Source organism: Stegostoma tigrinum, chromosome 24, assembly GCF_030684315.1.
Source record: "Stegostoma tigrinum isolate sSteTig4 chromosome 24, sSteTig4.hap1, whole genome shotgun sequence".
Lineage (NCBI taxonomy): Eukaryota > Metazoa > Chordata > Chondrichthyes > Orectolobiformes > Stegostomatidae > Stegostoma > Stegostoma tigrinum.
In genome coordinates this window covers 33,168,833-33,195,929 of record NC_081377.1, presented here as the reverse complement: position 1 = coordinate 33,195,929, position 27,097 = coordinate 33,168,833, and the positions used below count along the sequence as shown (strand labels likewise).

At 40.2% G+C, this 27,097-nt stretch overlaps 1 protein-coding gene across 1 annotated transcript in view; it reads left to right on the top strand.

Annotated features, from left to right (window-relative positions):
* Positions 1-1,265: 1,265 nt before the first annotated feature.
* LOC125464946 (synaptotagmin-like protein 1) overlaps positions 1,266-27,097 on the top strand; it is a 57,420-nt gene continuing 31,588 nt past the window's right edge. The window contains exons 1-8 of the mRNA XM_048557902.2: positions 1,266-1,381; positions 9,178-9,559; positions 11,763-11,911; positions 18,937-19,090; positions 19,681-19,747; positions 22,138-22,174; positions 22,789-22,847; positions 26,239-26,349. Coding sequence (XP_048413859.1) covers positions 9,378-9,559; positions 11,763-11,911; positions 18,937-19,090; positions 19,681-19,747; positions 22,138-22,174; positions 22,789-22,847; positions 26,239-26,349 — 759 coding nt within the window. The 5' untranslated portion in view covers positions 1,266-1,381; positions 9,178-9,377. The remainder of the gene's footprint in view (positions 1,382-9,177; positions 9,560-11,762; positions 11,912-18,936; positions 19,091-19,680; positions 19,748-22,137; positions 22,175-22,788; positions 22,848-26,238; positions 26,350-27,097) is intronic.

Here is a 27,097-nt window from a genome sequence, read left to right as displayed (position 1 = left end):
CCTGTGCTCTGCACGCACCAACCAACCTGACCTTCCGGTTGCCATCTACTTTAACTCCCTCTCACTCCACTGGTGACATGTCCATCCCTGGCTTCCTCCACTGTCAGTGAGGCCAAATGTAAACTGGTGGAACAACACCTGATATTTTGCCTTGGGAACTTATAGCCTAATGCCTGAATATTGACTTCACCAACTTCAAAATCTCTCCAACCCAATCTGTGCATCTTCCTACTCACCTCCCTGCTCCACCCTTCCCTCTGACCAAACATAACAACCCCCTACCTGCACCCTATCTCCATATCACCTACCATCCCTCTATTTATTTCTGGGCTTCCCCCCTCCTCTCCAGTCTTGACAAAGGGTTTTGACTCAGAAATGTTGACTTCCATGCTGCTGTCTGACCTGCTGTGCTTTTCCAGCCCCACATTTATTGGCTCTAGCTTTCAGCATTTGCAGTCCTTACCATCTCCAAGTCTCTGAATAATTCTGAATATTGTGTGATTATTTGGCAATTGCATGAAAGTGTGATGGAGGCAGGTTCAATCAAAATATTCAAGAGGGTATTTGATTATTATCTGAAAAAGTACTACAGGGAAAAGATATTGGAATGGCACTAGGTGAATTACTATGTTTAAGAACCTCCATAGACATGACTGCTTGAATGGCCTTCTTATGGTGTGTAACTATTCTTCATTCATTAAAGGATTTGATTGGGTACATAAAGATAAATGATTTCCTTTGGTGTGAGAGTTCAGAACAAAGGGTTGCTGGCTCAGTATCACAGATAAACAGGTCAACGGTTATGTCAGAAGCATTTCACCCACAGGAATAATGAAAATCTGGAATGCTTTTCTCCAAGAAACATTTTATGTAACATTAATCGTAAATTTAAACATTAACACAGAGTCTTTTCAAACAGGCTTACTCAGCATTTTGGAACTGAGGCAGCTGATTTGAGTTATAAGACAAATCAACTTCGACACAAATAAATGGAAGAACTAGCTCAGGAGTCAGTATGGCCTACGTGTTCCTATCAAAAGCACAGCACAACTGAATTTATAGCAACAACACCATGATGCATGAAGTTATAAAGTATGCAGTACAGTGAGTTTATTCATGTGTGGCCGTGCATCACAAACTGAAGTAGTATTTAAAACTCATTCCATATCAAACTAAACTCCGGTCCTGTTTTTTCCTCTACGCTTTGTGGTTAGATTTCCTTTCAAAGGTGTCACAATATCTGACTCTGCTAATGCAAACTTAAAGCCACCCAGGCAACTTTCACAATTGCACAGCTGTTGGCTTGATTTGGGGCCTTACCAGGCCGTTAATGTTGAGGCCTTTCTTCGCATCAGCTCAGCAATTCATTTAAATTGATCAGGTAAATATCATTGATAAAATAAGCATGCTTACCTGAGCAATTACCTGGCGCTTATCTAGCAGTGAACGCTCACTTCATTTGGTTGAAAGCCCTCAATCATTTCAGTGGGTTAAGCTGTTGATTAGGCCTCATGAAGTAATTAACATTTATAGTTTAATGAACTCACTGAGAAAGTGCCTGGGAGAGAAAAGAAAAACTTTAGCACTGAAATGGACCAACTTGGTAAAGTTTGCATGTTATGTTAGCTTGCAAAATTGCTGCTCTAAGTTCCAGGAATTGAGACAGTATAGCTGTGAACTTGAAGTTGCTGAGAATCTGTTAGTGATAATGAATGTGTTAGTTGAAAGAGTGTTGCTGATGCTAATAAGATCAGCTATGTGTGTTTGTGTTAGTGTGAATGGACAGATATTAATGTGTTGCAGTTTAGTGTGGGTGTACAATAATGAGAGTGTTGGTCTAAATGCATTATTGTGTGCCTTAATTAGTGTAAGTGGATGTACGTTAATTTGTGAGACATACTAGTGGGTAGAAAGGTAAAATGGTGATAGATCTTGAAGACCATATGATTGCTCTCTCATGAGAGAGAAACAGAGGGAGAAACAGGAGAGGAAGGAAAAGAAAGCTTCATCTAAAGATCACCATGCTTCAAGCAAAGACTGAGGGTGAGACCTCTGTGGTAACATATTTGTGAGGAATGTGGATATTACTTGAAGTAAGTCTGTTGATGTTTGTTAGCAAGTGAGTTCAATTACAAATGAAAACTTTCCCACCAGCAGTTTGCTATGTGAGGGTGAGTCCAGAAGAGGTGTTTATAGTGATATTTTAAGAATAGAAAAGCTTATAATTGCTGTTTATAAGCATCATCTACTTGTTTAATCAAAACTAAAATCATCTGTTGGGCGGTGTGATGGCTCAGTAGCAATGCTGCCTCACAGTGCCAGGAACGCAGGTTTGAATCCACCCTTGAGTGATTGTGTCTGTCTGGAGTTTGCACCTTCTCCCCATGTCTGCGTGCGCTTCCGCTGGGTGCTCTGGATTTCTCCCAGAGTCCAAAGATGTGTAAGTTAAGTGGATTGGCCAAGTTAAGTTGCCCATAGTGTTCAGGGATGTGTTGGTTAGGCATGTTAGCCATTGGATGTAGTAGGGGGATAGGTCTGGGTGGGGTGCACTTGGGAGGTTCAGTGTGGACCGATCGGGCCAAATGGCCTGTTTCCATACTATAGGGATTGTATGGATTTGATGGTTTACAAACTGAGTTGCCATCCTTTAGAGTAAACATTTTATCAACCCACTGAAGGGAGGAGAATCATGAGATGGTATTTAGTATGTTGTAACATAGCAGAGTACAAAGGTTTTCTATTTTAACACCTGATTTTTCTACAAATGTTGCAAATGAGATTAGAAACTTGTACCGAGCACTCCAAAAGCCTAAAATAAATGTTGGCAACATAATGGGACTGATTATTATTCTGAACCAAAAGACCTGTTTTAAATGTTAAACACAAAGGGACTCATATCACTTTCCCTGTGCGTCCTTTTCCTTCAGTACTTTAATGAACCAATGATTGTGTGTGCTTCCCCCACACTGTCAGGGATTGCATTCCAAGTCCAAACCACTTTTTAACCTAAAGGGATTCTTCTTCTTTGCTATTGATTCTTTTGCCAATAACCTGAAATCAATGTCCTCTAGTTCACAACTCTCCTGCCAAAGCGATGGTTTATCCTATCTATTGTGTAGATTCCTTATGATTTTGAACACTTTAATCCACTGTTCTGTCCTCACTTTTCTATTCCCAAAGAAAAACAACCCCAGATTCCCCAATCTACATAACCGAAATCCCTTATTCCTGAAACTACTCCCAGAAGCCATTTCAGCAACCTCTCTATAACCTTCTCATCCTTTGTAAAGTGTAGTTTCTAAAATTGGACATAATACTGCTTTTACCAAGGTCATGTGGGAAGGGGAGACTGGGGACAGAAGGCAATGACTACCCCAGATCCTCCTGACTGCACATTAGGGTAAGCTTTGGAAACCTGCAAAGGCCCACCAAAAAAAAAGGGGAATTAAAATCTGAGAACAAATTACTTGGGGATATGAAAACAGATTGTAGGACCTTTTGTAAGTGTGCAAAAAGGGAAATAGCTTAAGTAAGTATTGATCCCATGAGGCAACAATAGAAGAAATTATCATGGGAATGAGGAAGTGGCAAAAGCATTGAATAAATATTTTGTCTGTCTTCCTAGTAGAAGACACAAGTTACATACCAGAAATAGAAAGTAACCCAGGAGCTAATAAGATGGAAGAAATTAAGATAATTAATATAAGCAGAAAAAAAAATTTGTAAGTGCACTAGAATGAGGATAATGCTTGATGGTGGTAAGAACCTGTGTGTGTAGTCTTATAACATGGGAAGGCTGTTGCCTTGCAATTACCATACCATTCTGACTGACCAGGAATCTCTCCCACTCTTATCAGCCATGTTTTGGAAGGATTTACAGATTGATAATTACACTGTTTGACTATGTTATGAAATACCTTCTGGGCCATCAAGCTCTGAGATGGAACTTGAGTGTAAAACATCTAACCAAACAGTAGGTAGCTACTGCTGTGTGACAAGAACTTGAGAAGAAACATGAGGGACTGAAATCTGATAAATCCCCTAGACCTGATGCTCTACATTCAAGGGTTTTAAGAGGTAATGGATGTGCAGGTTATGATTTTCCAAAATTTCTGAGATTATAGAATGGCCCCAGTGAATTAGAAGTTAGCAAATTCAAGATCCTATTCAATAAAGATGGGAGAGACAAAATAGGAAACCATAGATGCATTAGGAGTATATCAGTTGCCAAAAAATACTGGAATCTATTATTGAGTAAGTCTTAACAGTTATAATGACCATACGTTTTGGTCTATGGACTAAAATGGGAGAAGATACTTCTTTTAAAGCAAGAAAATTATGTAAGAAGATGTCTGCAGTTTCAAAAAAAGTTACTGGAACACATTGAATTGTATGTGCATGTTGTCTTATTTAGGCAGTGAGTGAGCATTTCAGCCAGAATGGTATTAACTATCTCTGTTAAGGGAAATTTGGGCCAGACACAGTCTCTTGGTAGGCATTTCAATCAGGACCTTCTTGTGGGCTCAGGAGGGATCAGCATAGTGGCAACCATTTGATTGGTTCCTGGGCAGATGGTTCTAACCTTGGGTATGGATAATACAGCAAAAACATTCAGTCTCCAAAAAGAAAGCATCCATTTCTCACTCTTTCTCTTCTATGTGGAAAAGTGGAAAGAAATCCTGGCTACTTTCCATAAACTTCCTCTGTAATTCCCCTGTTGAAAGAAAAAGGGGGTAAAACACACTTTCAACCACATAGAAAGGGTAAATACTCTACCAGGGAATGAAAGTTTGAGAGTAATTATATTCACAACCTCGCATTCATGAGCATTGAAATCAGAAGGAGTTGAAAGAATGCTGAAAGACAACAATTCATCAAGACTGTGATCTAGACTGATGCCAGAACTATGCCTCTCTGGCTTTTATCCCCTTCCCCATTTTCAATATTTGTGTTTTGTTTTGTCTCATTGTGTGCTTGATTTGTATGTGTAAAGGAATTTTATGGAAAGGGTGGAGTTTCAATTACAGAGTATAGATCAGCCACTCAACTTGTCTATGTTTTGCCATTGGTTTTAAAGAAAAGCAGTTTGATTCAATACGTGGTTATTTTCTTGTCAATGGAGAGAATATGGTGTACATATCATTTTACCTGAATTGGACTGTTTGGTAAAATTGGGAAATTTGGTGGCTTAATCAAGTTTTCACATGTGATCCAACTCAGAAACAGAGAGACTTGATTTCTAATGCCACTACCTCAGTGACTTGTTGCACAAAGCATTGAGAAAATCATTTATTTTCAGATCAGACAATGTAAATATGGTTTAGAAATCAAAAATTCTTTGACATGTATCAAGCTTTTTGAAAATGTAGCTAGTAAGTTGGAGCAAGAATGGATGGGGCGTTTTCAAGTTAGTTGGAATAATGCACGGTTAGATCAGTGGCATTAGCTCCATCGGTTGTTTTCCATCCATGTTAATGGCAAGGATAAAGAGATGAGAGTAATATATTCAGATTTCTTAATAATTCAAAGCTATATTGGAATGCAAGTGTGAGACGGATTCAAAGAGGCTGCAATGACTGAAAACTTAAGTTAGTTGGCAACAGGTGGCATATGGAATATAATGTGGAGAAATTTGAGGTAATGCACCTTGGTGTTAAGAATAAAAGAGCAGTTTTTTTTATGAAAGGACGTGATGTGTGGATCTTAGGTGTTCTTCTGCAAGGAACCCAAAGTTAACATGGAGGTACAGCAAGCAATTGGAAAGGCAAATAGTATGTTGGCTTTTATTCCAAGGAAATTACAATATAAGAGTAAATCTTGCTCCAATACAAATAACAAAGTGTGAAGCTGGATGAACACAGCAGGCCAAGCAGCATCCCAGGAGCACAAAAGCTGACATTTCGGGCCTAGGCCCTTCATCAGAGAGATACAATACAAATCCAATACAAATATATTTTTTCTTTAAATATGGAGATCAAAATGCACAGTATTCCAAGTATAGTCTCATCAAAGCCCTCACCTTCTCGTGCTCTAGCTTTCCCTATCCTAGCTTATCATATCCATTGCTTGCTTCTGCGATTTCAACCCCTAACTAGACAATGCCCCTCTGTCCTCATGCAGGTTGATATTGTCAATTGTTCCTTATCCCAACACTCTGTTGCTTCTCTTTAAACTGTTTGTTTTTAACCTTTGGGGAAGAAAGGTAATGTCTCTATCTTCATCAAGTACTACCCTGACTACACCCTCCCCTTCCTCTCTGAAGTTTTTTTTTAAAGATGCCATGCCTTCCCAGCTAAGGGCACATTTTTACTGAGTCAAGATGACTTGGGAGTCTTTTAAAAATGTGGGTGGATCCAATTCCAGACACCGAAGTTTTGTTGAGATCCCAGGCATCATTATTCTTTTAAAACACCTGAGCCCCTGTTGCTGGATGAGGGATCTCTGCAATCAATTTCACAATGTTTATTTCCACAAGATTTCAGTCAGTGAAACTTTGAGCATCTGAATGATATTTTTTATGGGGCTGTAACAGAAAGAGTTTATTTTAATAATGGAAAATAGTCAATGTTCTTTCAAAAAACGTTTTTGCATATCAAGCTTTCACAATTCATTGCTTCTCATTGCGTATTAGATGAATGAACAAGAAAGTATCATTGACTGGAATATGAGGAGTAAGTGGATTGGTTGCAGAGGCATGTCTTGGCATGAGTAGTTATATGAATGGGTTGGGGGCATGAGGTGGAATGGAAATTACATTGGAGCAATGGGTATGAAGAGTGAGGGCTGACACACTTGCACAGATTTTTACTTTCAGTTTCTTGCTACAGGGACAAAATCCCACAGCATTGAGGTAAGTCTTTTCAACAGCTCATCTCAGTCCCGAACCTCCTTCCTGAGCTTTTTCTGGAGTTGGCCAGCCCAGCTGCAGCCTGAGCCCACACCCTAGCAGAAAAGATCTATCCTTGTAACACTTTATTCCTTTGCTCTTTCACTATTATAAAATGGCCCAATTCGGTTCGGCTTCATTTATCTATATTTATGCCACCATTATACAGTGTGAAGAATGTGCTCTGTCACATTCTCACGTCAAGAATTTAAGGAAGGAAATAGGTGGAAGTGCGCAAAGTGAATAACAGCTGTGAAGATGAATTACCAGGGTTAGAGGGAGGTGATTGAGGAAACAGTCACAGCAGCTGTCCTGGCCCCCAGGTATCTGTTCCTGTTTCTGGGTAGGGCCTTCCCCTTGGGTGGTGATGACAGAGAGCAGAAGCTCCAGGCCTCAGCCTTGGCCTCCTTAGTTTCTAGCCCCCTCCTGCTCCTGGCCCTTATCCAGCTCCAGCTGTGCTCAAGTTGCTCCCTCACCTCTCTGATCACTTGTCAGCAATGCAAGCATGCATGATGACATCATGCAGAGAATGCAGTGATGCTTCCTGCAGCCAGTCATGTTGGAGCCAGGTGACATCATTTGCTGCATCTGTGAGTGCATGGCAACCATATTGCATTTTGAATCATTACACTGTATACAAATACAAGTAGTTTAATCTGTGACTGTGTTACTTTGGCTACCCACTGTTTCTGCCTCTATCACACACCTGTTTTCCTTCATCCTACATCGTTGAAAGGGCCAGAAGTAACTGAGAGACCAATGCTCAGGAGAAGGTGCTGGGGAGGCCAAAAAAATCTGAAGTCGATAAATCAACCAGACTTTGATTCTTAAAAAGGTAGCTGAGGAGATTGTGGAATGAAATAACTTCACAGAGGCTGGTATCCCATTACCAAGTCGCAGGTGGAGAGTTCTTGACACTGATCCAGCTCCCTCACAGCATGCTTTCGGAAAGAAGAGGACATCTGACACTCCTGTTTATATCTGTCTGGCAGGGCTCTCTGTTTGTTTGGACCAGACTAACAGCCTCACTCAGGGAACTCATTCTACGAAGTCCACCCTACCGACCTCATTATAATCAATACATCTCTCTTCCTCTGAATCTGAGGACGTAGGCATGTTCTTTTTTTTTGTAGCTCCTCTTGGAGCATTTTGGAGTCAGGTACTTCCAATTCTGCCTCTGATATGTAGAGCAAGAATTTCACAGTAACTCATCTCAGAAGACGATCCTATAGAACTGAGATAAGGAAGAATTCCTTCAGCCAGAGGGTGGTGAATCTGTGGAACTCATTGCCAAAGAAGGCTGTAGATCAAGTCATTGAGAGTATTTAAGATAGAGATAGGTTCTTAATTAGTAAGGGGATCTATGGTAACAAAGAGAGGAGAATAGGGTTGTGATCAAATGGCAGAGCAGACTCCATGCGCTGAATGGCCTAATTCTGGTCCTTTAACTTATGGTCTTATGTGTCTCTTTTCAGCCTGTGATCGCTGGAATTTTCGTTATTGTTATAAAGATTATGTAGTTTATGTGTGCAGAAACCATACCTAGAGGCATTTGAGATGCGGTGGGTGGGGGTTTGGAAAATGCACTTTTGTCAGTGGCCTGACTATGAAATATGCTCAGCTTTCAAGAGAGTTTCCTTTCAGGCCCCCTAACCATGAGGTTTCCTGCTCATGCTGAAATTATTACCCCTGTCTCTAATGTAGTAACAGTTAGATATTGATCTCAGTGACTGTGGTTCTTAGACTCCTTGCTAATCCTGATCCCCAAGTTTTGTCTGTATCCACTGCAATGTGAAGGTGTTTCCTGAATGCAAATCGTTATTGTTGCTAAGACTGCAACAATTTTCATCACCAAATGACTCGTTGTGTTGGATGTAGGAGAGGAGCATCTGGAGCAATAAAGTAACAAAGCCTCAGCCATGGGGCTTGTATTTCCTTTTAAATTGAGATTAAAGATCTATTTAAAGTGTTTTAAGATGACTGATGGATTTGGTAAGGTAGATAGAAGAGAAACTATTTTCTCAAATTGGGGAGTCCAGAATAAGGAGGCACAATATTAAAAATCTTAATCCCGGTCTGTGGGATGAGCCGTGGCAGGAAACAAGGGTCCAAGTAGGATGAAAGGCCAGTTAGCATGATGATATGCACTTTGGCACCAGTATTTGGAGGCTGGCATTGGCAGGTCAAGGAACTGAGCAGTGAAAGTGCAAGGGGCTGAAACCAGACAGTCAAACAAAAGTTTGGTGATTTGAGTAAAATCTCTCAATCCTCTCTCTTTTTTTTGTTTTCAGTGACCTTTGCCAGGACCAGTGCAGAAAAAAATTGCGACGCAGTGGAAGATTTGGGATTGCATTCCTCATAATTAGATAATATTGGGCTCTTCAAGAATGGATGTTGTTGCATTGATAATCCTTTGAGTAATGTATATACGAGGCTGAAAAATGCAAAACTGTTTGGAAAAGCACTAAAGCTTCACCACCAAGCCTGGCTAATGTTTGCTGCTGATTTTTGCCTTGAAGAATTACCAGACATTAGACATCCAGCCATGGAGTTAGATTTCAATGTCGAGGAGCTGATTGATTTGAGTTTTGTAACAGATGAGGAACTAGATATGATTGTACGTGTTCTTTATCGGGATGCCGAGCTCCGTTTATTGGAGGACGAACGGATCAAGTAAGCAGAAGGAAATTTTACATTCTTATAATTAGACTTGAATAATTATTCCTTATTTTCGGCTGTTACGTTTGACAACTTTTTTCCTGTGTAACTTTGTGCTAGCCTTTAATGTTAATTGTGAAGTAAAAGATTTAGAGTATTAATTAATTTTAACAGTAGGGTTAGTGAAATAACACAAGTAACTTTTGGGATAATTAAATGTGATCTTTCCCTTGAAGTGTGTGAAATCATGCAACTATTTATGCCTGAATATAATATAGCTTTCTGAATGTCTACCTTATCTGAAACCTTGCCCTGAATTTGGGAGTTGGTAAAATTTGCTGGCAATTGCAATGATAAGATGTCTTTAACAACCGACAATAGTATTTTCTGGAATTACAACACCAGAAGTAAAGTTCAAGTGATAAAATGGCTGAAGCAAAATGTTGTAGATGCTGGAGATCTGAAATGCTGGAGAAACTCAGCATGTTTGATGGCATCTGTGGTGAGAGAAACAGAGTTAATAGAGAAATAGATCGACTGAAGAAGGTTTATATTGAATCTGAAACATTTACTCCACTTCTGTTTCCATAGGAACTGCCAGACCTGTTGATGAGCAGGACATATTGCCAAGCATCATTGGTGACTTATGAATGTTCAATTATCAGTCTATGATTCATTTCCAGGTGTTAACTGTGCTTCATTAGCAAGCAAGGCATGTGAACCATTAACACGTTACAACCATAATCCATTACGATGTGGGAAATAACACCAGTCACGAAACCAAATCAAAGTACTGAAGATGTTCAAGATGGTTTCCACCAGGGGGTCAGTGCCTCTGCAGTATAGGGAGTGGATCACAGTCAATCCTGTGATTTCATAGCAGTCAGTCCGGAGGTGGGGCGAATACGGTCTGGGAGATATCAGGGGTTTGGGCACTTTGTGCCCTGGACCAGTTGAAGAAGTGGGCCATGGTCAAGCCCATCAGCTCCGTCCACAGAAACTAATGGGAAAAGGGGTTGGGGCCAGTGTTAATAAGCCTTTGTGAAATTGGATTTTCTAATCTCATTCTTGGAAGGCCTAGCTCTAATTTTAAGATTATAATCCGTTGTTCTGTATTCCTCCACCAAAACTAAGCTGCTTTTCCGTTCTTACCCAATTGCATCTTTCTCTAATTTTAAACTCTTCACTGAATCACCCTTCAATCTTCTGTTCTCAAGGGAATACAAACCACATTTACAAAGCTAATATATGTCTTTGGAAATGAGATGCCCAGAACTGAACATGATACTCCAAATGGAGTCTAACAATAACTTTATACAGCATGAAGATCATTTTCAGCCCTTTGAGATAAAAGTTGATTTGCATTAGATTTTCTCATTGTTTCATTGTTCGTTAGCTTTGTCATTCCCTTTTTTTTGAGTCCCCATATTTTTCTGTTCCTCCATAGTCCCATAATCCCGAGTCTCCATTATTTAGAAAATATTCTGATTTATCTATCTTGAGTTCAAAGTGGATGATCTCATGCTTTCTACATTGAACACCTGTAATGCCAACCAATTTAATTTGTCTGATCTTTTGTAACTTCCAGTTCCATACACTAAACCTGAAGCTTCTCCTAATTTTGTGTCATAAGATCTTCAGTTAACTGCTACAGGTCCCACACCGCTGGGATTGTAGCAGAAGACATGTTTGTTCACAATTGGAGTGACTGCCATATCTCTAGCACCTGTGAGGAAATTCCAAAATACCACGCATAGTTTAGCAAGATAATGAAATGTGAGGCTGGATGAACACAGCAGGCCCAGCAGCATCTCAGGAGCACAAAAGCTGACGTTTCGGGCCTAGACCCTTCATCAGACCTGAGATGCTGCTGGGCCTGCTATGTTCATCCAGCCTCACATTTCATTATCTTGGATTCTCCAGCATCTGCAGCTCCCATTATCACGCATAGTTTAGCATGCAGTTCAACTAATGAAGGTATCTTTATTAGGTTTTTGTGTTGGATTCCAAAGTTAATAGGAGTGGTGTGTCTTGAAGAATGAATTAGTAGAATTTGAAGCCTAAATGTACAATTCTTCCATGTTCTAAATCTTTTACAGACCTTTAAGACAGTGCTCATTAATCTCAATTCATGAGATATTGTTGGTACGTTATTGCTACTTCTTACATTTCATTTCTGTGTTACTGCTCCTAAATTTCCCTGTTATGGATTTTGCAGGAAGTTGCAACAATCGGTTCTTAATCCTGAACAGTTAAAATTTGTAACAGGAGATTGGTTTAAGGAAGTCAGAGCAAAGCGACACACAGACAAAAAGTTTGGATCAGACATTGTACGTGCCTCTATTCGTAAGAAGAAAACAGCAAAAGGTAATTCTGAAATTTGTTTCTACAGGAGCAGAGAAAACTAGGAGAAGATCTATTGGAGGATTTTAAAATTAGGAACAGTTGTAACAGTGTAGGAAAGGTTATTTTGAAGAATCTTCAATTTCTTCATGTCCTTTTTATAAAATTCCACTCCCATAAGAGTAAGGGGAGGGGTTAGAAAAAAATGGTTTTGCACAGAAGCTGGTCAATAGTTGGAATGCTTTGTCACAGGGTGAGACTGGGGAAAACAATGTTGCAGCTTTCAGTGTAAAACTGGGTACAAATTTGTAAAGACTGTCTTTTCATTTTTCCGTACTTTCATGGATTGAAACGAAAAAATAACTTTAAAAGTCAAAGATTGTTGAAGGATTTTTTTGTTAGTGATAACATTATGGCTATACTCAGGGAGGGTATTCCTGGGACATCGTCCAGTGAAGTTAAATAGATAGAACTGAGAAACAAGAAAGAGATGATCACTTTGTTGGGATTGTACTATAGGCCCCTCAACCGTCAGCGAGAAATTGAGAAGCAAATATGTAAGGAGATCTCAATGATCTGTGAGAATAATAAGGTTGTCATGGTATGAAATTTTACTTTTCCAATTTTGGACTGGGACTATCATACTGTTAAGGGCTCAAAAGGAAAATAATTTGTTAGTTGTCTACAAGAAAACCTTTTCTTATTCGATATTCAGTACCTACTCAAGAAGGAGCAAAACTTGATCTTCTTTTGGGAAATAAGGCAGCCAAGTGACTGAGGTGTTAGTGGGGAGCGCGATGGAGCAAGTGATCAGAATTCTATTAGTTTTAAAATAGTTACGCAAAAGGATAAAAGTGATCAAAAAGTTTAATGTCTAAATTGGAGTAAGGCCAATTTTGATGGTATTAGATAAGAACATTCAAAAATTTATTGGAGGAGGCTATTTTCAGATGAAGGAAAGGAAGGGAACTGGTAGGCCTTTTTAAAAATGGGATAACAAGAGTTCGGAGACAATACATTCCTATTAATGTGAAGGACAAGGCTGGTAAGTGTGGAGAATGCTGAATGACTAGAGAAATTGAGGCTGTGATCAAGAAAAAGAAGACATATATCAGCTTTAGGCAGCTGGGATCGAGTGAATCCCTGGAAGAGTATAAGGACAAGAGGAGTATACTTAAGAAGAAAATTAGGAGGACACAAAAAGAGGGACATGAGATCGCTTTGGCAAATAGAATTAAGGAGAATCCAAAGAAATAAAGGCAAAAGAGTAACTAGGAAGAGAATAGGGCCCTTCAAAATCAATATGGCCATCTATGTATAGAGCCATAAGAAATGGGTAAGATACTGAACAGTATTTACTGTGGAGAACAACATGGAAGCTCGGCAACTTGGGAGATAAAGAGTTCATATTACAGTAGAGGAGATGCTGGAGGTCTTACAATGCATGAAGGTAGATAAATACCTAATTCCTGATAGTGGAAGCGTACAGCTTTTTGGAGTGGAGGCCTGTGACCAGCAGTGTGCCACAAGGATCAGTGCTGAGTCCACTGTTTTTCATCACTTGTATAAATAATTTAAATGTGAATGTGGACGGAATGGTTTGTAAGTTTGCAGATTCACCAAAATAGGTGGAGTAGTGGACAGTGAAGAAAGTTCTCTCAGTACAACAGGACCTTGATCAGGTGGGCCAATAGGTTGAGGAACGGTTGCGAAAGCGGGATGTTCATACTTGGCTCAATGGTGTGGGAGTTGAACCTGTGCTGCTGGCATCACTCTGCAAACTAGCTATCCAAAGACCCAAGCTGACTGACCTTGTGGAGTTACGTACTGATGGTTTATAGTTATTTGGCTGTAGCTGGAGTTATACATATGTAATAAATAGCCATTCTTGTTCAGTGCAGAAACCTTGTCCATGCTGTTATCCTGGGATTGAAAGTCAACTAAATTGAGGAGTTCTGTGTACTTTTTAAAATATTTAATTTCTCAATGACTCTGGGGATAGCGAGGCTTGATTTTCAGCACACTACCCCAGTAAGGTGTGACACATTTGAAAAATATTCATTGACAGCAAAATTATTTTTGGGTTGTTCCATTGTAAAGGTCAGCTCAGACAGAATCGGTCAAACCATTTTACTTGTTCCCTCTTGGGACATGGCATGACTGGTTGGGTGAGTAGATATTGCCCTTCCTAGTTGTTAGGTAGCACTTCCATACACAAAGCGTGATAGAGGTTTGGAATTCTCTTCCACAAATGGCTGTTCATGTTAGATTAGTTATAAATTATGAATTTTGGTTAAGCAAATGTATTAAGGGATAAGGTCATAAGGTCAAAGGCCAGTCTATGGAGATAAGCCACAAATCAGCCACAAACTCATTGAAAAGTTGAACAGATTTGAGACTGAATGACTTGCTTCTGTTCCTAATGTGTTTTTTAGTGATGTCCCCAAGGGCTATTTTTGGGTGCTGTTTTCAAATCCCTTCATGGCCTTATTACTTCCTAACTTTGTAACTCTCTATCCTCCCCCAGTTTTTTGTCCTGTGTACATCCCTGAATTTAGTTGCTCAAATTTGGCAGTTGTGCCTGTAGTGATTGTAATCACATCAGTCAGGTGGACTTCATAGAATATGAGTTCCCTGATTGAGGCTGTTGATCTAGCCAAGTCGGAGCCCTCACTGACAGATAAGAACAGGCGGGTCAGACACTGTGCTGACACTGAGAGCTGGCTCTGAGTGAGATACCCTTTGTTCACACTCGGTAACACACTTAATTTGATGATAGTATACTGGCCTCAGTGGAGTTATTTCAGTACAATCAACATTATCATTCCTCTGTGAATTTGCATGTTGGGTTAGAGTTGCATAAGTGTTTATGTACTGCTGTAGTTTGTCTTCTGAATTTCTCATTTCTTGGCTGGCTTCCCATCTCCCTAATTTTGACCCCATCCCCCTAATTTTGACCCCATCCAGAATCTGCTGCCTGTATCCAAATTTTCACCAATCCCATTCACCCATCACCCTTGTGCTTACTGATCTATACTGGGACCCAACAAAAACAAAGTTGCTGGAAAAGCTCAATAGGTCTGGCAACATCTGAAGGAAGAAAGAGTTAACATTTTGGGTCTAGTGACCCTTCCTCAGAACCCAGTTCTTTTGGTTTTTACTTTGTATTGGGTCCCAGCCTGGCAAAACTTTTTTTGTTATGAAATTCTCCTTATTGTTTTAAAATTTCTCACCAGCTTACTTCCCCGTATCTCTGTAAACCCCTGAAAGCTTCCTAAGTTTTCTTCCCCCCGCCTAAATTTTGGCTGCTGTGCAACCTTGATTTTCATTGCTTTAGAGATAGCAAGAACTGCAGATTTTGGAATCAGAGTCAATACGATGTGGAGTTGGAGGAACACAGCCTGTCAGGCAGCATCAGAGGAGCAGGAGAGTTGACGTTTTGGGTCAGGAGGCTTCATCAGCTCCTGAGTGTACAAAATGATCAGAGATCTAGATAGCGTGGACAGCCAGAAACTTTTTCCTAGGGTAGAGGTAGCTATCACAAGGGGACACAAGACCTTGAGACCATTAGACATAGGAGTGGAAGTAAGGCCATTCGGCCATTCGAGTCCACTCCGCCATTTAATCATGGCTGATGGGCATTTCAACTCCATTTCCCTGCACTCTCCCCGTCGCCCTTGATTCCTTGTGAGATCAAGAATTTATCAATCTCTGCCCTGAAGACATTTAACATCCCGGCCTCCACTGCACTCTGTGGCAATGAATTCTACAGGCCCACCACTCTCTGGCTAAAGAAATGCCTCCTCACTTCTGTTTTAAATTTGCCCCCTCTAATTCTAAGCCTGTGCCCACAGGTCCTAGTCTCCCTGCCTAACGGAAACAACTTCCCTGTGTCCACCCTTTCTAAGCAATACATTATCTTGTAAGTTTCTATTAGATCTCCCCTCAACCTTCTAAACTCTAATAAGTTCATAGAACATAGAACATAGAACATAGAACAGTACAGCACAGAACAGGCCCTTCAGCCCACAATGTTGTGCCGACCATTGATCCTCATGTATGCACCCTCAAATTTCTGTGACCATATACATGTCCAGCAGTCTCTTAAATGACCCCAATGACCTTGCTTCCACAACTGCTGCTGGCAACGCATTCCATGCTCCCACAACTCTCTGCGTAAAGAACCTGCCTCTGACATCCCCTCTATACTTTCCTCCAAACAGCTTAAAACTATGACCCCTCGTGCTAGCCATTTCTGCCCTGGGAAATAGTCTCTGGCTATCAACTCTATCTATGCCTCTCATTATCTTGTATACCTCAATTAGGTCCCCTCTCCTCCTCCTTTTCTCCAATGAAAAGAGACCGAGCTCAGTCAACCTCTCTTCATAAGATAAGCCCTCCAGTCCAGGCAGCATCCTGGTAAACCTCCTCTGAACCCTCTCCAAAGCATCCACATCTTTCCTATAATAGGGCGCCCAGAACTGGATGCAGTATTCCAAGTGCGGTCTAACCAAAGTTTTATAGAGCTGCAACAAGATCTCACAACTCTTAAACTCAATCCCCCTGTTAATGAAAGCCAAAACACCATATGCTTTCTTAACAACCCTGTCCACTTGGGTGGCCATTTTAAGGGATCTATGTATCTGCACACCAAGATCCCTCTGTTCCTCCACGCTGCCAAGAATCCTATCCTTAATCCTGTACTCAGCTTTCAAATTCGACCTTCCAAAATGCATCACCTCGCATTTATCCAGGTTGAACTCCATCTGCCACCTCTCAGCCCATCTCTGCATCCTATCAATGTCCCGCTGCAGCCTACAACAGCCCTCTACACTGTCAACGACACCTCCGACCTTTGTGTCGTCTGCAAACTTGCTGACCCATCCTTCAATCCCCTCGTCCAAGTCATTAATAAAAATTACAAACAGTAGAGGCCCAAGGACAGAGCCCTGTGGAACTCCACTCACCACTGACTTCCAGGCAGAATATTTTCCTTCTACTACCACTCGCTGTCTTCTGTTGGCCAGCCAATTCTGTATCCAAGCAGCTAAGTTCCCCTGTATCCCATTCCTCCTGACCTTCTGAATGAGCCTACCATGGGGAACCTTATCAAATGCCTTACTGAAGTCCATATACACCACATCCACAGCTCGACCCTCATCAACTTTTCTAGTCACATCCTCAAAAAACTCGATAAGGTTTGTAAGGCATGACCTACCCCTCACAAAGCCGTGTTGACTGTATTTGATCAAGCCATGCTCTTCCAGATGGTCATAAATCTTATCCCTCAGAATCCTTTCTAACACCTTGCAGACGACAGACGTGAGACTTACCGGTCTATAATTGCCAGGGATTTCCCTATTTCCTTTCTTGAAGAGAGGAATTACATTTGCCTCTCTCCAGTCCTCAGGTACGACTCCAGTGGAGAGCGAGGATGCAAAGATCTTCGCAAGTGGCGAAGCAATTGCATTTCTCGCTTCCCAAAGCAGCCGAGGACAAATCTGATCCGGGCCTGGCGACTTGTCAATCTTAATGTTTGACAAAATTTTCAGCACATCAGCTTCGTCTATCTCTATCCATTCCAGCATGCACACCTGCTCTTCAAAGGTTTCATTCACTCCCAGGATTCAATCCCAGGATCCTTAGCCGTTCATCGTATGTTAAACCTACCTTTCCAAGGATCATCTGTGTGAATCTCTGCTGGACACGCTCCAGGGCTAGTATGTCCTCCCTGAGGTGTGGGGCCCAAAATTGGACATAGTATTCTAAATGGGGCCTAACTAGAGCTTTATAATGTCTCAGAAGGACATCACTGCTTTTATATTCCAACCCTCTTGAGATAAACGACAACGTTACATTCGCTTTCTTAATCATGAACTCTGCCTGCAAGTTAACCTTTAGAGAATCCTGGACCAACACTGCCAGATCCCTTTGTACTTCTGCTTTACGAATTTTCTCACCATTTAGAACATAGTCCATGCCTGTATTCTTTTTTCCGAAGTGCAAAACCTCGCATTTGCTCACGTTGAATTTCATCAGCCATTTCCTGAACCACTCTCCTAAACTGTCTAAATCTTTCTGCAGCTTTCCCACTTCTTCAGTACTACCTGCCTGTCCACCTATCTTCGTATCATCGGCAAACTTCGCCAGAATACCCCCAGTCCCTTTATCCCTTCAACATAGTTTTAAGTGTGTGGAGATAGATATAGGGCAGATGTCAGAGGTAGGTTCTTTACTCAGAGTGGTGGGGGGAGGGAATGCATTGCTGGAGAGGGTAGTGGAGTCGGCCCCATTAGGGGCATTTAAGCAGCTATTAGATAGGCGTATGGATGATAGTGTAAGGTAGGGGTGGAGGTTGAATAGATAGGTCTTAGGTTTAGGGTAAAAGTTCAGCACAACAACATACTGTGCTGTACTGTTCTATGTTCTATGTTCTATGTTCTGCTTTTCATTGCTTCAACTGCCTTGGCCCCAAGATCTAAAATTTTCTTCCCATAAATTTCTCAACACAATTATCATTCTTTCTTCTTTAAAACCTAACTCTTTTTGATCAAACTTTTGGCACTTTCCCAATTTCCAGTGTTTTTCTTGGTGTCAAAATTAGTTTGAACACCTTAGGACATTTACTACATTGAGAAGTTTATTTTATATTATACTGTTATTATTCTGACAAGCAAAACCCCTCTCGCTGTGTAAATATGCTATTGTATATCTGAACTTATGAATATGGACCATCGTTATTTGGCAAAAACAACAAAATGGGTATTTTTGTAATTTGCAAGAAGTGACCATTTTACCAGTTATGTTATCAAAGATGTTGGTGGAAACAGAAATAAAATGTTTAAAATTAATCTATTCAGACTGCTGTCCACACTCTTACATGTATTTGTATAAAGGTGCTGACAAGTTACTTTCATGGAACCTGAACAAAACCAACCTCTCCACAGAGCCCCTTAAACCATACCTCAAGGGTTACTGTTGATTTGGGCAGGTTTAACTGAGTCATGTTAGAATTGAATTTTTAAGTCATGTTTTTGTGTTGTTTACAGGTGAAATTCAGAAAAAAGTGACAATTAATGATGAGAAGATCGTTATTAATGAGCAGGAGGATCCAGAGATGGAACAGCTAAAGAATGTTGGTTCTGAACGAGAAAATACAAGAATGGTCCAAACAGATGGTGAACAGGAAGAAATTCATGACAGGTACAGAGAGAATGTAAAGTGTAGTGTTTCATGAAAGTGATCTGTGTGCCCTGACCCCTGTATCCAAGGATAACAATGCATAGCTGGTCAAATACAAGACTTTCTGAACTTTACCTCCTAAATGAAATGTTCTTATGTTCAGTCTATTCTATTTTATCAGCAAATATAATGTATCAAAATTACAGATAACAACTTGGTTTGAACCAGGGATTTTGAAGAAGAGAAAATTAAAATAAATGCTGAAGCAGTAAACCTGGGTTCATGCAGTTAGCTAGATTGATTGGACTTGACGTCCTTGTCTCTGTATCTCTCAGTCTAAAAATTATTTAAAATTAAAAATTAGGATGTCAACATTGGGAACATAGACACTGTATGACGCACAGCCATATTTCTAATATAATAATAGCAGTAAAATTCAAGATCAGGTAGAGCTTGGAGTATGATTTGGATAAGAATTGAGGATAAATATAAGTTTGCAACATGTTACACTATGTACCAAATGTGATGCCGATGAGAATGTGCAGTGCATGGCTGATGCTGGAGTGAAGTTTTTTTTCTGCATTAGCAGTTCTTCTATCTACATTTTACAGGTTTATTGACAATGAAAGCAATGTGACTTCAAAACAGGAAACAGTAACACTATCTGCCGACAACCAGGTCAGTCAGTTAAATGGGTTAAAATTAATTTCTGAGATATCTTTCTGCCCCAGAAGATTACAGGTTGCAGTATCATGATATTTTATTGCAAATATACTACAATTTGATAACAAACATGAGTTGATTTTGTAAAATGAACCTTTACCAGCTGTGACACCGTGGAACATGCAGGGATTCCTGACACCCAATACCAGCTCATTCAGAAATCATACAAACTGATTTTCCAGCATCTGCAGTTCCCATTATCTCTCATACAAACTAGTATTGTGTTGCGTGGAATACATTATAATGAAGGGATGATTGGTTGCAGCTTTATGCTGCTACAGAGAACTGACAGGTTAAATGAGCTAAATTATTTCTGTTGTTTGCGGAATTTGGGACAGAGAAAGAGCAAAGAAGATTATGTTACTAAAGTCACTGTAAAAGAGGAAGTACATCAGTTGAGAAACTGGCTGAGTGTGAAAAAACAGAAGTCAACACCCCTCCCCCGACCCCTGATAATGAAAACTGAAACACCCAGAAAGGCTTGCCTCATCTCATAATCTGTTAGAAGAAATGTGAAAAACCTGCCACTTATCCCCCAGTCTGTTACAAAGGAGTGGTTAACTGAATGGCTGCTGTGCATCCATTTGGTGCTAACAGCAGGGAATTTGATTCCTGTTCCGACTGAGGCTGATTTAGAACCTGAGATAATGGGAACTGCAGATGCTGGAGAATCCAAGATAATAAAGTATGAAGCTGGATGAACACAGCAGGCCAAGCAGCAGGGTCTAGGCCCAAAACATCAGCTTTTGTGCTCCTGAGATGCTGCTTGGCCAGCTGTATTCATCCAGCTTCACACTTTATTACCCTGATTTAGAACCTGTCTCCTTCCTATACACTTGGTGCAAGTTGTGACACTGTGGATTAAACCTGTCTTTGGACATAATAGTCAAGGAGAAAAAAAATGCCACATAATTGGCTTGTGATCAAAGTTGAAGACAACACAATAATAGAGACAGTCATTACATTGATATGAATTTAGGAAAAATGACAGGAAACAATGGTAAATGGTTGCTTTTCAGACTCGAGGAAAATATACTGAGCCACTGCAATTTGCAATGTATATTAGTGAATTTGATTTGGATGTACAAGGCACAAGTTCAAATTTGCAGATGACACAAGACCTGGAATAATTGTAAAACATGTGGAGGATACCAATGAACCTCAAGATGTGGTAGACTGGCTAGTTGAATAGATGGACGTGTGGCAGCCAAAATTTGATGAAGAGAAGTATGAAGTGATATATTTGTTAGGAATAACAAGGATAGGCAGTATAGTCTGAAGTTTCTAATTCTAGAGGACATGCAGGAATAGAAATCTGGAATTAAATGTTCATAAATCATGAATTTTAATAAGGGCTGATTGAGAAAATAGTTAAAGCAGCTTGTGGAATTTGAGTTTTATAAGTATTAGTAGTAAATACAAAGGAAGGAAGATATGATCATCTTTATCAAGTGCCAACAAGAGTACTGTGTTCAGTTCTAGCAATGCATTTTAGGAGGGATCTGGAAATAGTTTAGAAATGGTGCAGAAAAAGTTTGAGAATGGTTGCAATGGATGAGAGACATCAGTTACAATAAGTGATTGGAGAGGTTGCAGCTGTTCTTGGAATTTTAAAAAGCCTTTGGTAGGCTCATGACAGAGGATAGCACTTGTGGATTTAGTGTAGTAGTAGCTGACTGGATGAAAAATTGGCTAAAAAAAGCAAAGAGTTAGTGTAAAGAATAATTATTCAGTTTGGATGAAGATAACCACTGTTTTTTCCAAGTGCTTCAACCACTGATTCATATTTTGCATTTATCTAGATTTAGTAAATTTAATACAATATCACAGTTTGAAGACAGTACTGAATACTAAGAATGCAGTATTATCGAAAAGGACATTTTTAGAAGCTTGCAGCTAGACGTGGCAGTTCAGTACCAAATAAACAGGAACACAGATAAACATGAAGTAATGCACTTTCATAATCTTTTAGAAGAAGTGTGAAAAGTAGTATAACTTGCCAGTTATCCCCCAGTCTGTTATAAAGGAGTGGTTAAATGAAATCCTTTCATTCACTCTACAATCAACAAGTTACAATTTATTAATTTTTTCACCATTAGAGTTAGCTAAATATAAACAGAACTACGAACAAACAAAAAACAGAAAAATGCCATCGAATACGAAAAATTACATACGGCAGAAGAGCACAAGGATCCACAAATATGATGATAAATTTAAAGCTGCATTGCATATCAGCAAAACAATTCCAAAAAGCTTTTCCATCTTTTAGCTATCATTCATTCAAGTTGCTTAAAATCTGTTGTTGACTTTTTTTTCTTTGGTAATACTTGGATGTTTTCTTTCAGACCCAGAGAAATCACCACATGGTCTCTGAAACAGCAGGTAGGATGACGCAGGAATCGGGGTAATGGCTGTGGGTGGGAATAAAGAATTGGAGATCAGCTTTGAGGTTGGAACTGAGACATTGACGTACGGTCTTGTTCTTGTGTGAAAGTAAACAATTTTTGGTTCTCTTAATGTTTACTTCTTACACACATGCGTTCTTTTCTGGGGGTTGCCCCAAGACCTGTGGCAGGGTGCAAAGGTTAGGTCCCAAGCCCTAGAAGGAAGTAAGGGGAAGCATTGCAGTGATGGGATCACATGCACTTGTCAGGAGTGTATTGGTAGTATTCTAAGCCCTGACCCTTATCGTCCTGGGAAGGGGACTACAGGTGCAGAGCACAATCTGATTTTGTGATTATTCTCTAACCAACCCCAAAAACCTAATGCAAATCATCACAGTAGGCAGGATGACAGATTTTGGTGTCAGTCAGCCTGAGTTCAACTCTGGGAAGGCAAAGTAAGAATCTTTATACACATTGCAGATCCCTTGTCCAGTTTTCCCACCCCTTAAACCAATACAAAAACAGATTGACTGACTCTGTGTGTTCTTTATGCATGTTTTATAATCATGTTAATTGATTTGTAACCCATATTTTGTGCTCCAATTACCATAGATGATGACCTGTTGAGGACTGAGGAAGGAAGCATATTGGTCCCTACTATTTCAGTACAGGTAATGAGCACAACAGAACTTGTAACCCTTGCACACATCATATAAACTGAACGACTCATCACATGATTTTGTCGGATTGGAGTATTAGTAGCATGCCAGCAGTATTTCCATAAAACAGGAAAGGGAGAAAAGGATGAAGTGGAATGAAAAATCAAGGACAATCGAAGGAAGTAGGGCAGTGAGGGGCGAGGCAGTTAGAGAAGGGAGGACTGGAATATCATGAAAGAGGAGAGAGCGACAGAGAGAGAGAAAATTGGGATGAGTGAAATGAGAGATTCCATTTCATGGGGGACTGGTATTAGTATGGGGCAGGAAGAAACTCTGTCGTTATGACAGGCAGTGCTCGCACTGGACCGGATTCAAGATCATAGCAGAAAGGAGAATAAGGATTTTGCAAAGATTTTAGACTAGTAAATGGGGAAGAGTGGAAAAGTGTATTCAAGTGGAAAGATTGTATAAAATGTTTAATATCAATCAAAAAGAAAAGGGATATGGTAACACTCAGAAATTATGTTTGAGAAGCTACAGGTAATGTGTAAACTAAAAGCTGCAAACCAGAATTTAGAAATGAGGAATGCATGAGTAGAACATTAAAGCAGATTGAGAGTTATAATCTGCAGTTCAAGAAAGCATTCTTTATACAAATGCAGGGAGGAAAAGGAATAAGATGTGTGAATTGTAAACACAAATTCAGCTTAATGTTTACATATCATATCCTCTGAGATATGGCTGCAAGGTGAATCAGGATTTGAAGCTAAATATGGAAGATTCATAAGGTCAATAGAAAAGATAGGAAAAATAGTAGCAGGGAAGAATAGTCTTGGTAATTAGGTTGAAATCACTTCAGTAATAGAAGGTATGGCCATGAGACAAGCAAACAATTGTGACAAAGATTTATACCATATTATCAGTATTCTTATTGTTCATATTATTTGTTGTTATTATTATTGTTAATAAACTTGGATTCCAAAGTAAACGTCAATGGATTTTGGTTTTTATTCCTGAGAGAGTGATTATTTTTGTTTCAAGGTTCAGATTTCTTTTTCTATCCATGGGTCAAAACAGCATGTCTCAGAAATCGTATGACTTAAGCTAAATGACTAAATAAGGTGCCTGCTAAAATAATTCCTGAAGTATTCACTCAGTTGAGTTTTTACAACCCACAGAAAGGCTAGTGGGAAGCATGTTCAGTTTTGAAGAAAAGATTCAAACCAGCAAAAGTGAGATTAGTTCTGTCAGTCTCTAGGCCATCAGAGCTAGAAAGAAGTCTTGAGCTGTTTTAATAGACCAAGTTTAATAAGCATAAAGGTGCATAAATACCCAGGACCTGATGAGATGCATCCTAAGTTGCTATGGGAGGCAAGGTGGGAAATTTCTGGGCCCTTGGCAGAGATATTTAACATTTCACTTGAGGATAGCTAATGTGGTTCCTTATTTAAGGAGGGTGGCAAGGATACGCCAGGTGATTACAGACCAGTTTGTCTGACTTCGTTTGTGGGGAAATTATTAGAAAATATTCTGAGTGACAGGATTAATGAACACTTGGAAAGACAGGGATTGATTAGGGTTATTTAGCACAATTTTAGGGGAGCGAGATCCTGTTTGACTAATTTAATTGAGCGTTTTGAAAGGGTGATTAAATATGTAGATGAGGGTGGTGCAGTCAATGTGGTTTACATGGATCTCAGTAAGGCTTTTGATAAGGCTAAGATGAGAAAATGTAGACTGAAAAATAGAGTCTGAACTTTCAGGCATGAAAGTAGGAAGCATTTCTACACCTAGAGGGTGGAGAAGGTGCAGAGCTTTCTTCCATAAAGAGTAATGGTGGAAGATCAATTCAGTTGCTGATCAGTTTTAAATTTTAAACCTAAATTGAGACTTTTCTATTAATTAAAGTTAAGGGTTTCATACTATATTGGCTGATAGAACAAGCTAGACATCCTTCTGCTTCCTCCTGTTTCTCCTCACGTTTGGATGTGGGGTCAGAGAGGGAGAGAGAATGACGAGGGGTGAAACAGGAGACAGGGAGAGAGAAATGTGGGGTTGCTGTGAAGTGAGAGATAGTGAACAGGTGAAAGAGAGGGTGGTGGGGTTGAAATGGGAGAGAGAAGGGGAGGTAAGGCAAAAGAGAAAATGGGGCAGGAGCATAAACAATGTATGTAGGCTACCAAAGTGAGAGTCAGATTTGAAGGGCAAAGCAAGTGACAAATAGGGGTAGTGAAATGAAAGGGAGAGTGGGCTTGAGACATCAAGCCGAAGTGGGGTGACGAAGTGAGAGAGAACGTGGAAGGGACAAAATGAGAGGGATAGAGTAAGGAGATTATGCAAAAGAGTGTTGGAGCAGGTGAAGAGAGAAAAGGTCAGAGTAAAACACATTACAGCAGTAAGGCTGAAATGTGGAAGTATGGAAGGGATGAAGAGCAAGAGTGCGTAGAATGAATGATTTTTTTGTCACGTATTCTACAGTGGAAATACAATGAAATATAGTGAAAAGAAGGGGCAATGCACAAGAGTGAATGTATGAATGGTGAAACCATTTTGGAGGGACAAATGGCAAGAATGGGGAGGGGTGAGAATGAAAGGGAAGAGAAAGTGTTGGGCAGAAGTGCAAGAAAAGCTAGGGTGAGGGTGTGTGGTGAATGAATGATAACAGTGCGGAGGACACAGGGCAAGACTGTAGTGGGATAAAGCATGAGAGAGTGTGGGGTGCAAAATGCAAGACCGCAATTGGGGGTGTCGGGCAAAGGGTAACAAAGTGTGGAGGAGGGAGTGCGAGAGTGTGTGGGGGTGTGATGAGCACAAGAGTGTAGGATAGGGCAAAGCAGAGGAGAGAGTATGATGGGGAGAGAACAGTGTGTGATAAGAGTATGTAGGAAGGCAGAGAATGAAAGGTGAAGAGGAATGCAGGTGGTGAATGTGTGAGGGGAAGGAATGAGTAGGGTAAATGGGGAGGGTGCATGAGAATCAGTGAGTGAATGAGAGACAGAGTGGAAGGAGAGGGAATGTGGGAGAAGGATAGAAGGGGAAGAGATTTAAGGTAGATGTAGAGTAGTGGTGGAGGGAGGAAGAAAGGGAAAGGAAGAAACAGTCAAAGGGAGCAAAGGAGAGGATAGAGGGACGAGAGATACAACTGGGGAGAGAAGTAGCAGAAGGGGAGAGTACAGTGACACAGGAATACCAGACCAACAACCCAGGGATGTTGACGGGGCAAGGGCAATATTGCTGGAGGTGTTCTGTCAGGCCCCACAGTGTCCACAAGTTTGGAGCTTAGTCTTACTCAGATTATCCTGCTGTTGACAGCAATGGGTTGCTGAGTTGAGATGCTCATGTTGACTGGGTTTTTTCAACTGGTCAGCTTCATGTTTTCATTTAGTTATTTTCTTGCCAACAGAATATTGACAAGATGGATTGTGAAACTTGCTCCCTACAAAATGATGATTGCAGTGTATCAACAAAAGATGTGGATGTTAACAGTGCACTGTCAAATTTCCAATCCCCTAGCGTGAGTATTTGGATATTATTTTAAAATCTGAACACCCTGCTGAGAATGTGTTGTTTCCCCTAGTATGTGTTCTAGAATGTGATGGGTTTCAATCCCTGTCTTGTGTACTAGGATGTACACTGTTTATACTGGAATGTTCTAATAGTTCACAAATATCCAATTGCTACATTTTTGACAGCATTCTAAATAACCAAAGATAATTGGAAGAATTAATGTGGCTGATGTGCCGGCTCCTTGAGAACCTTTGTGTACCAGTGCCGTGATTTCTTACAGTTAGACATTTAAAAGCAGTGACCGTTTTCATAATATCTCCCAATTTCACAGGAATAAAAGTTGGGCAGCTGAATAGTGATTTATCAGGATGTTGCATGCACATCATTGTTATTGAACTAAAATTATTCTGTCCGCATCCTGATTAATTGTGTAAAGTTAATCTACATCTCTCATTTTAAACTTGCAAAAGTTCACATGTAATTGCAGTCAGTGTGCAGAACACATTTAATGCAAGAAACCTGCTGGCATGAGGAAGCTTGCAATGAAGCCAATGGAACCATAGTGCTGCTGGAGAATTATCTTTCTTGTCAGATATTGAGCAATCTGAATGGCAATATTGTTATCATCTGTGGGTGCTGAACCATGACTAATCTGTATGAGTCTCTTTTAAAATTTTTTTTTATGAGATGCGCTTTAATTGCCCTTGAACATAGTGGTGAACAGCATTCTTAACTATTGCAGTCCAAGTGGCACA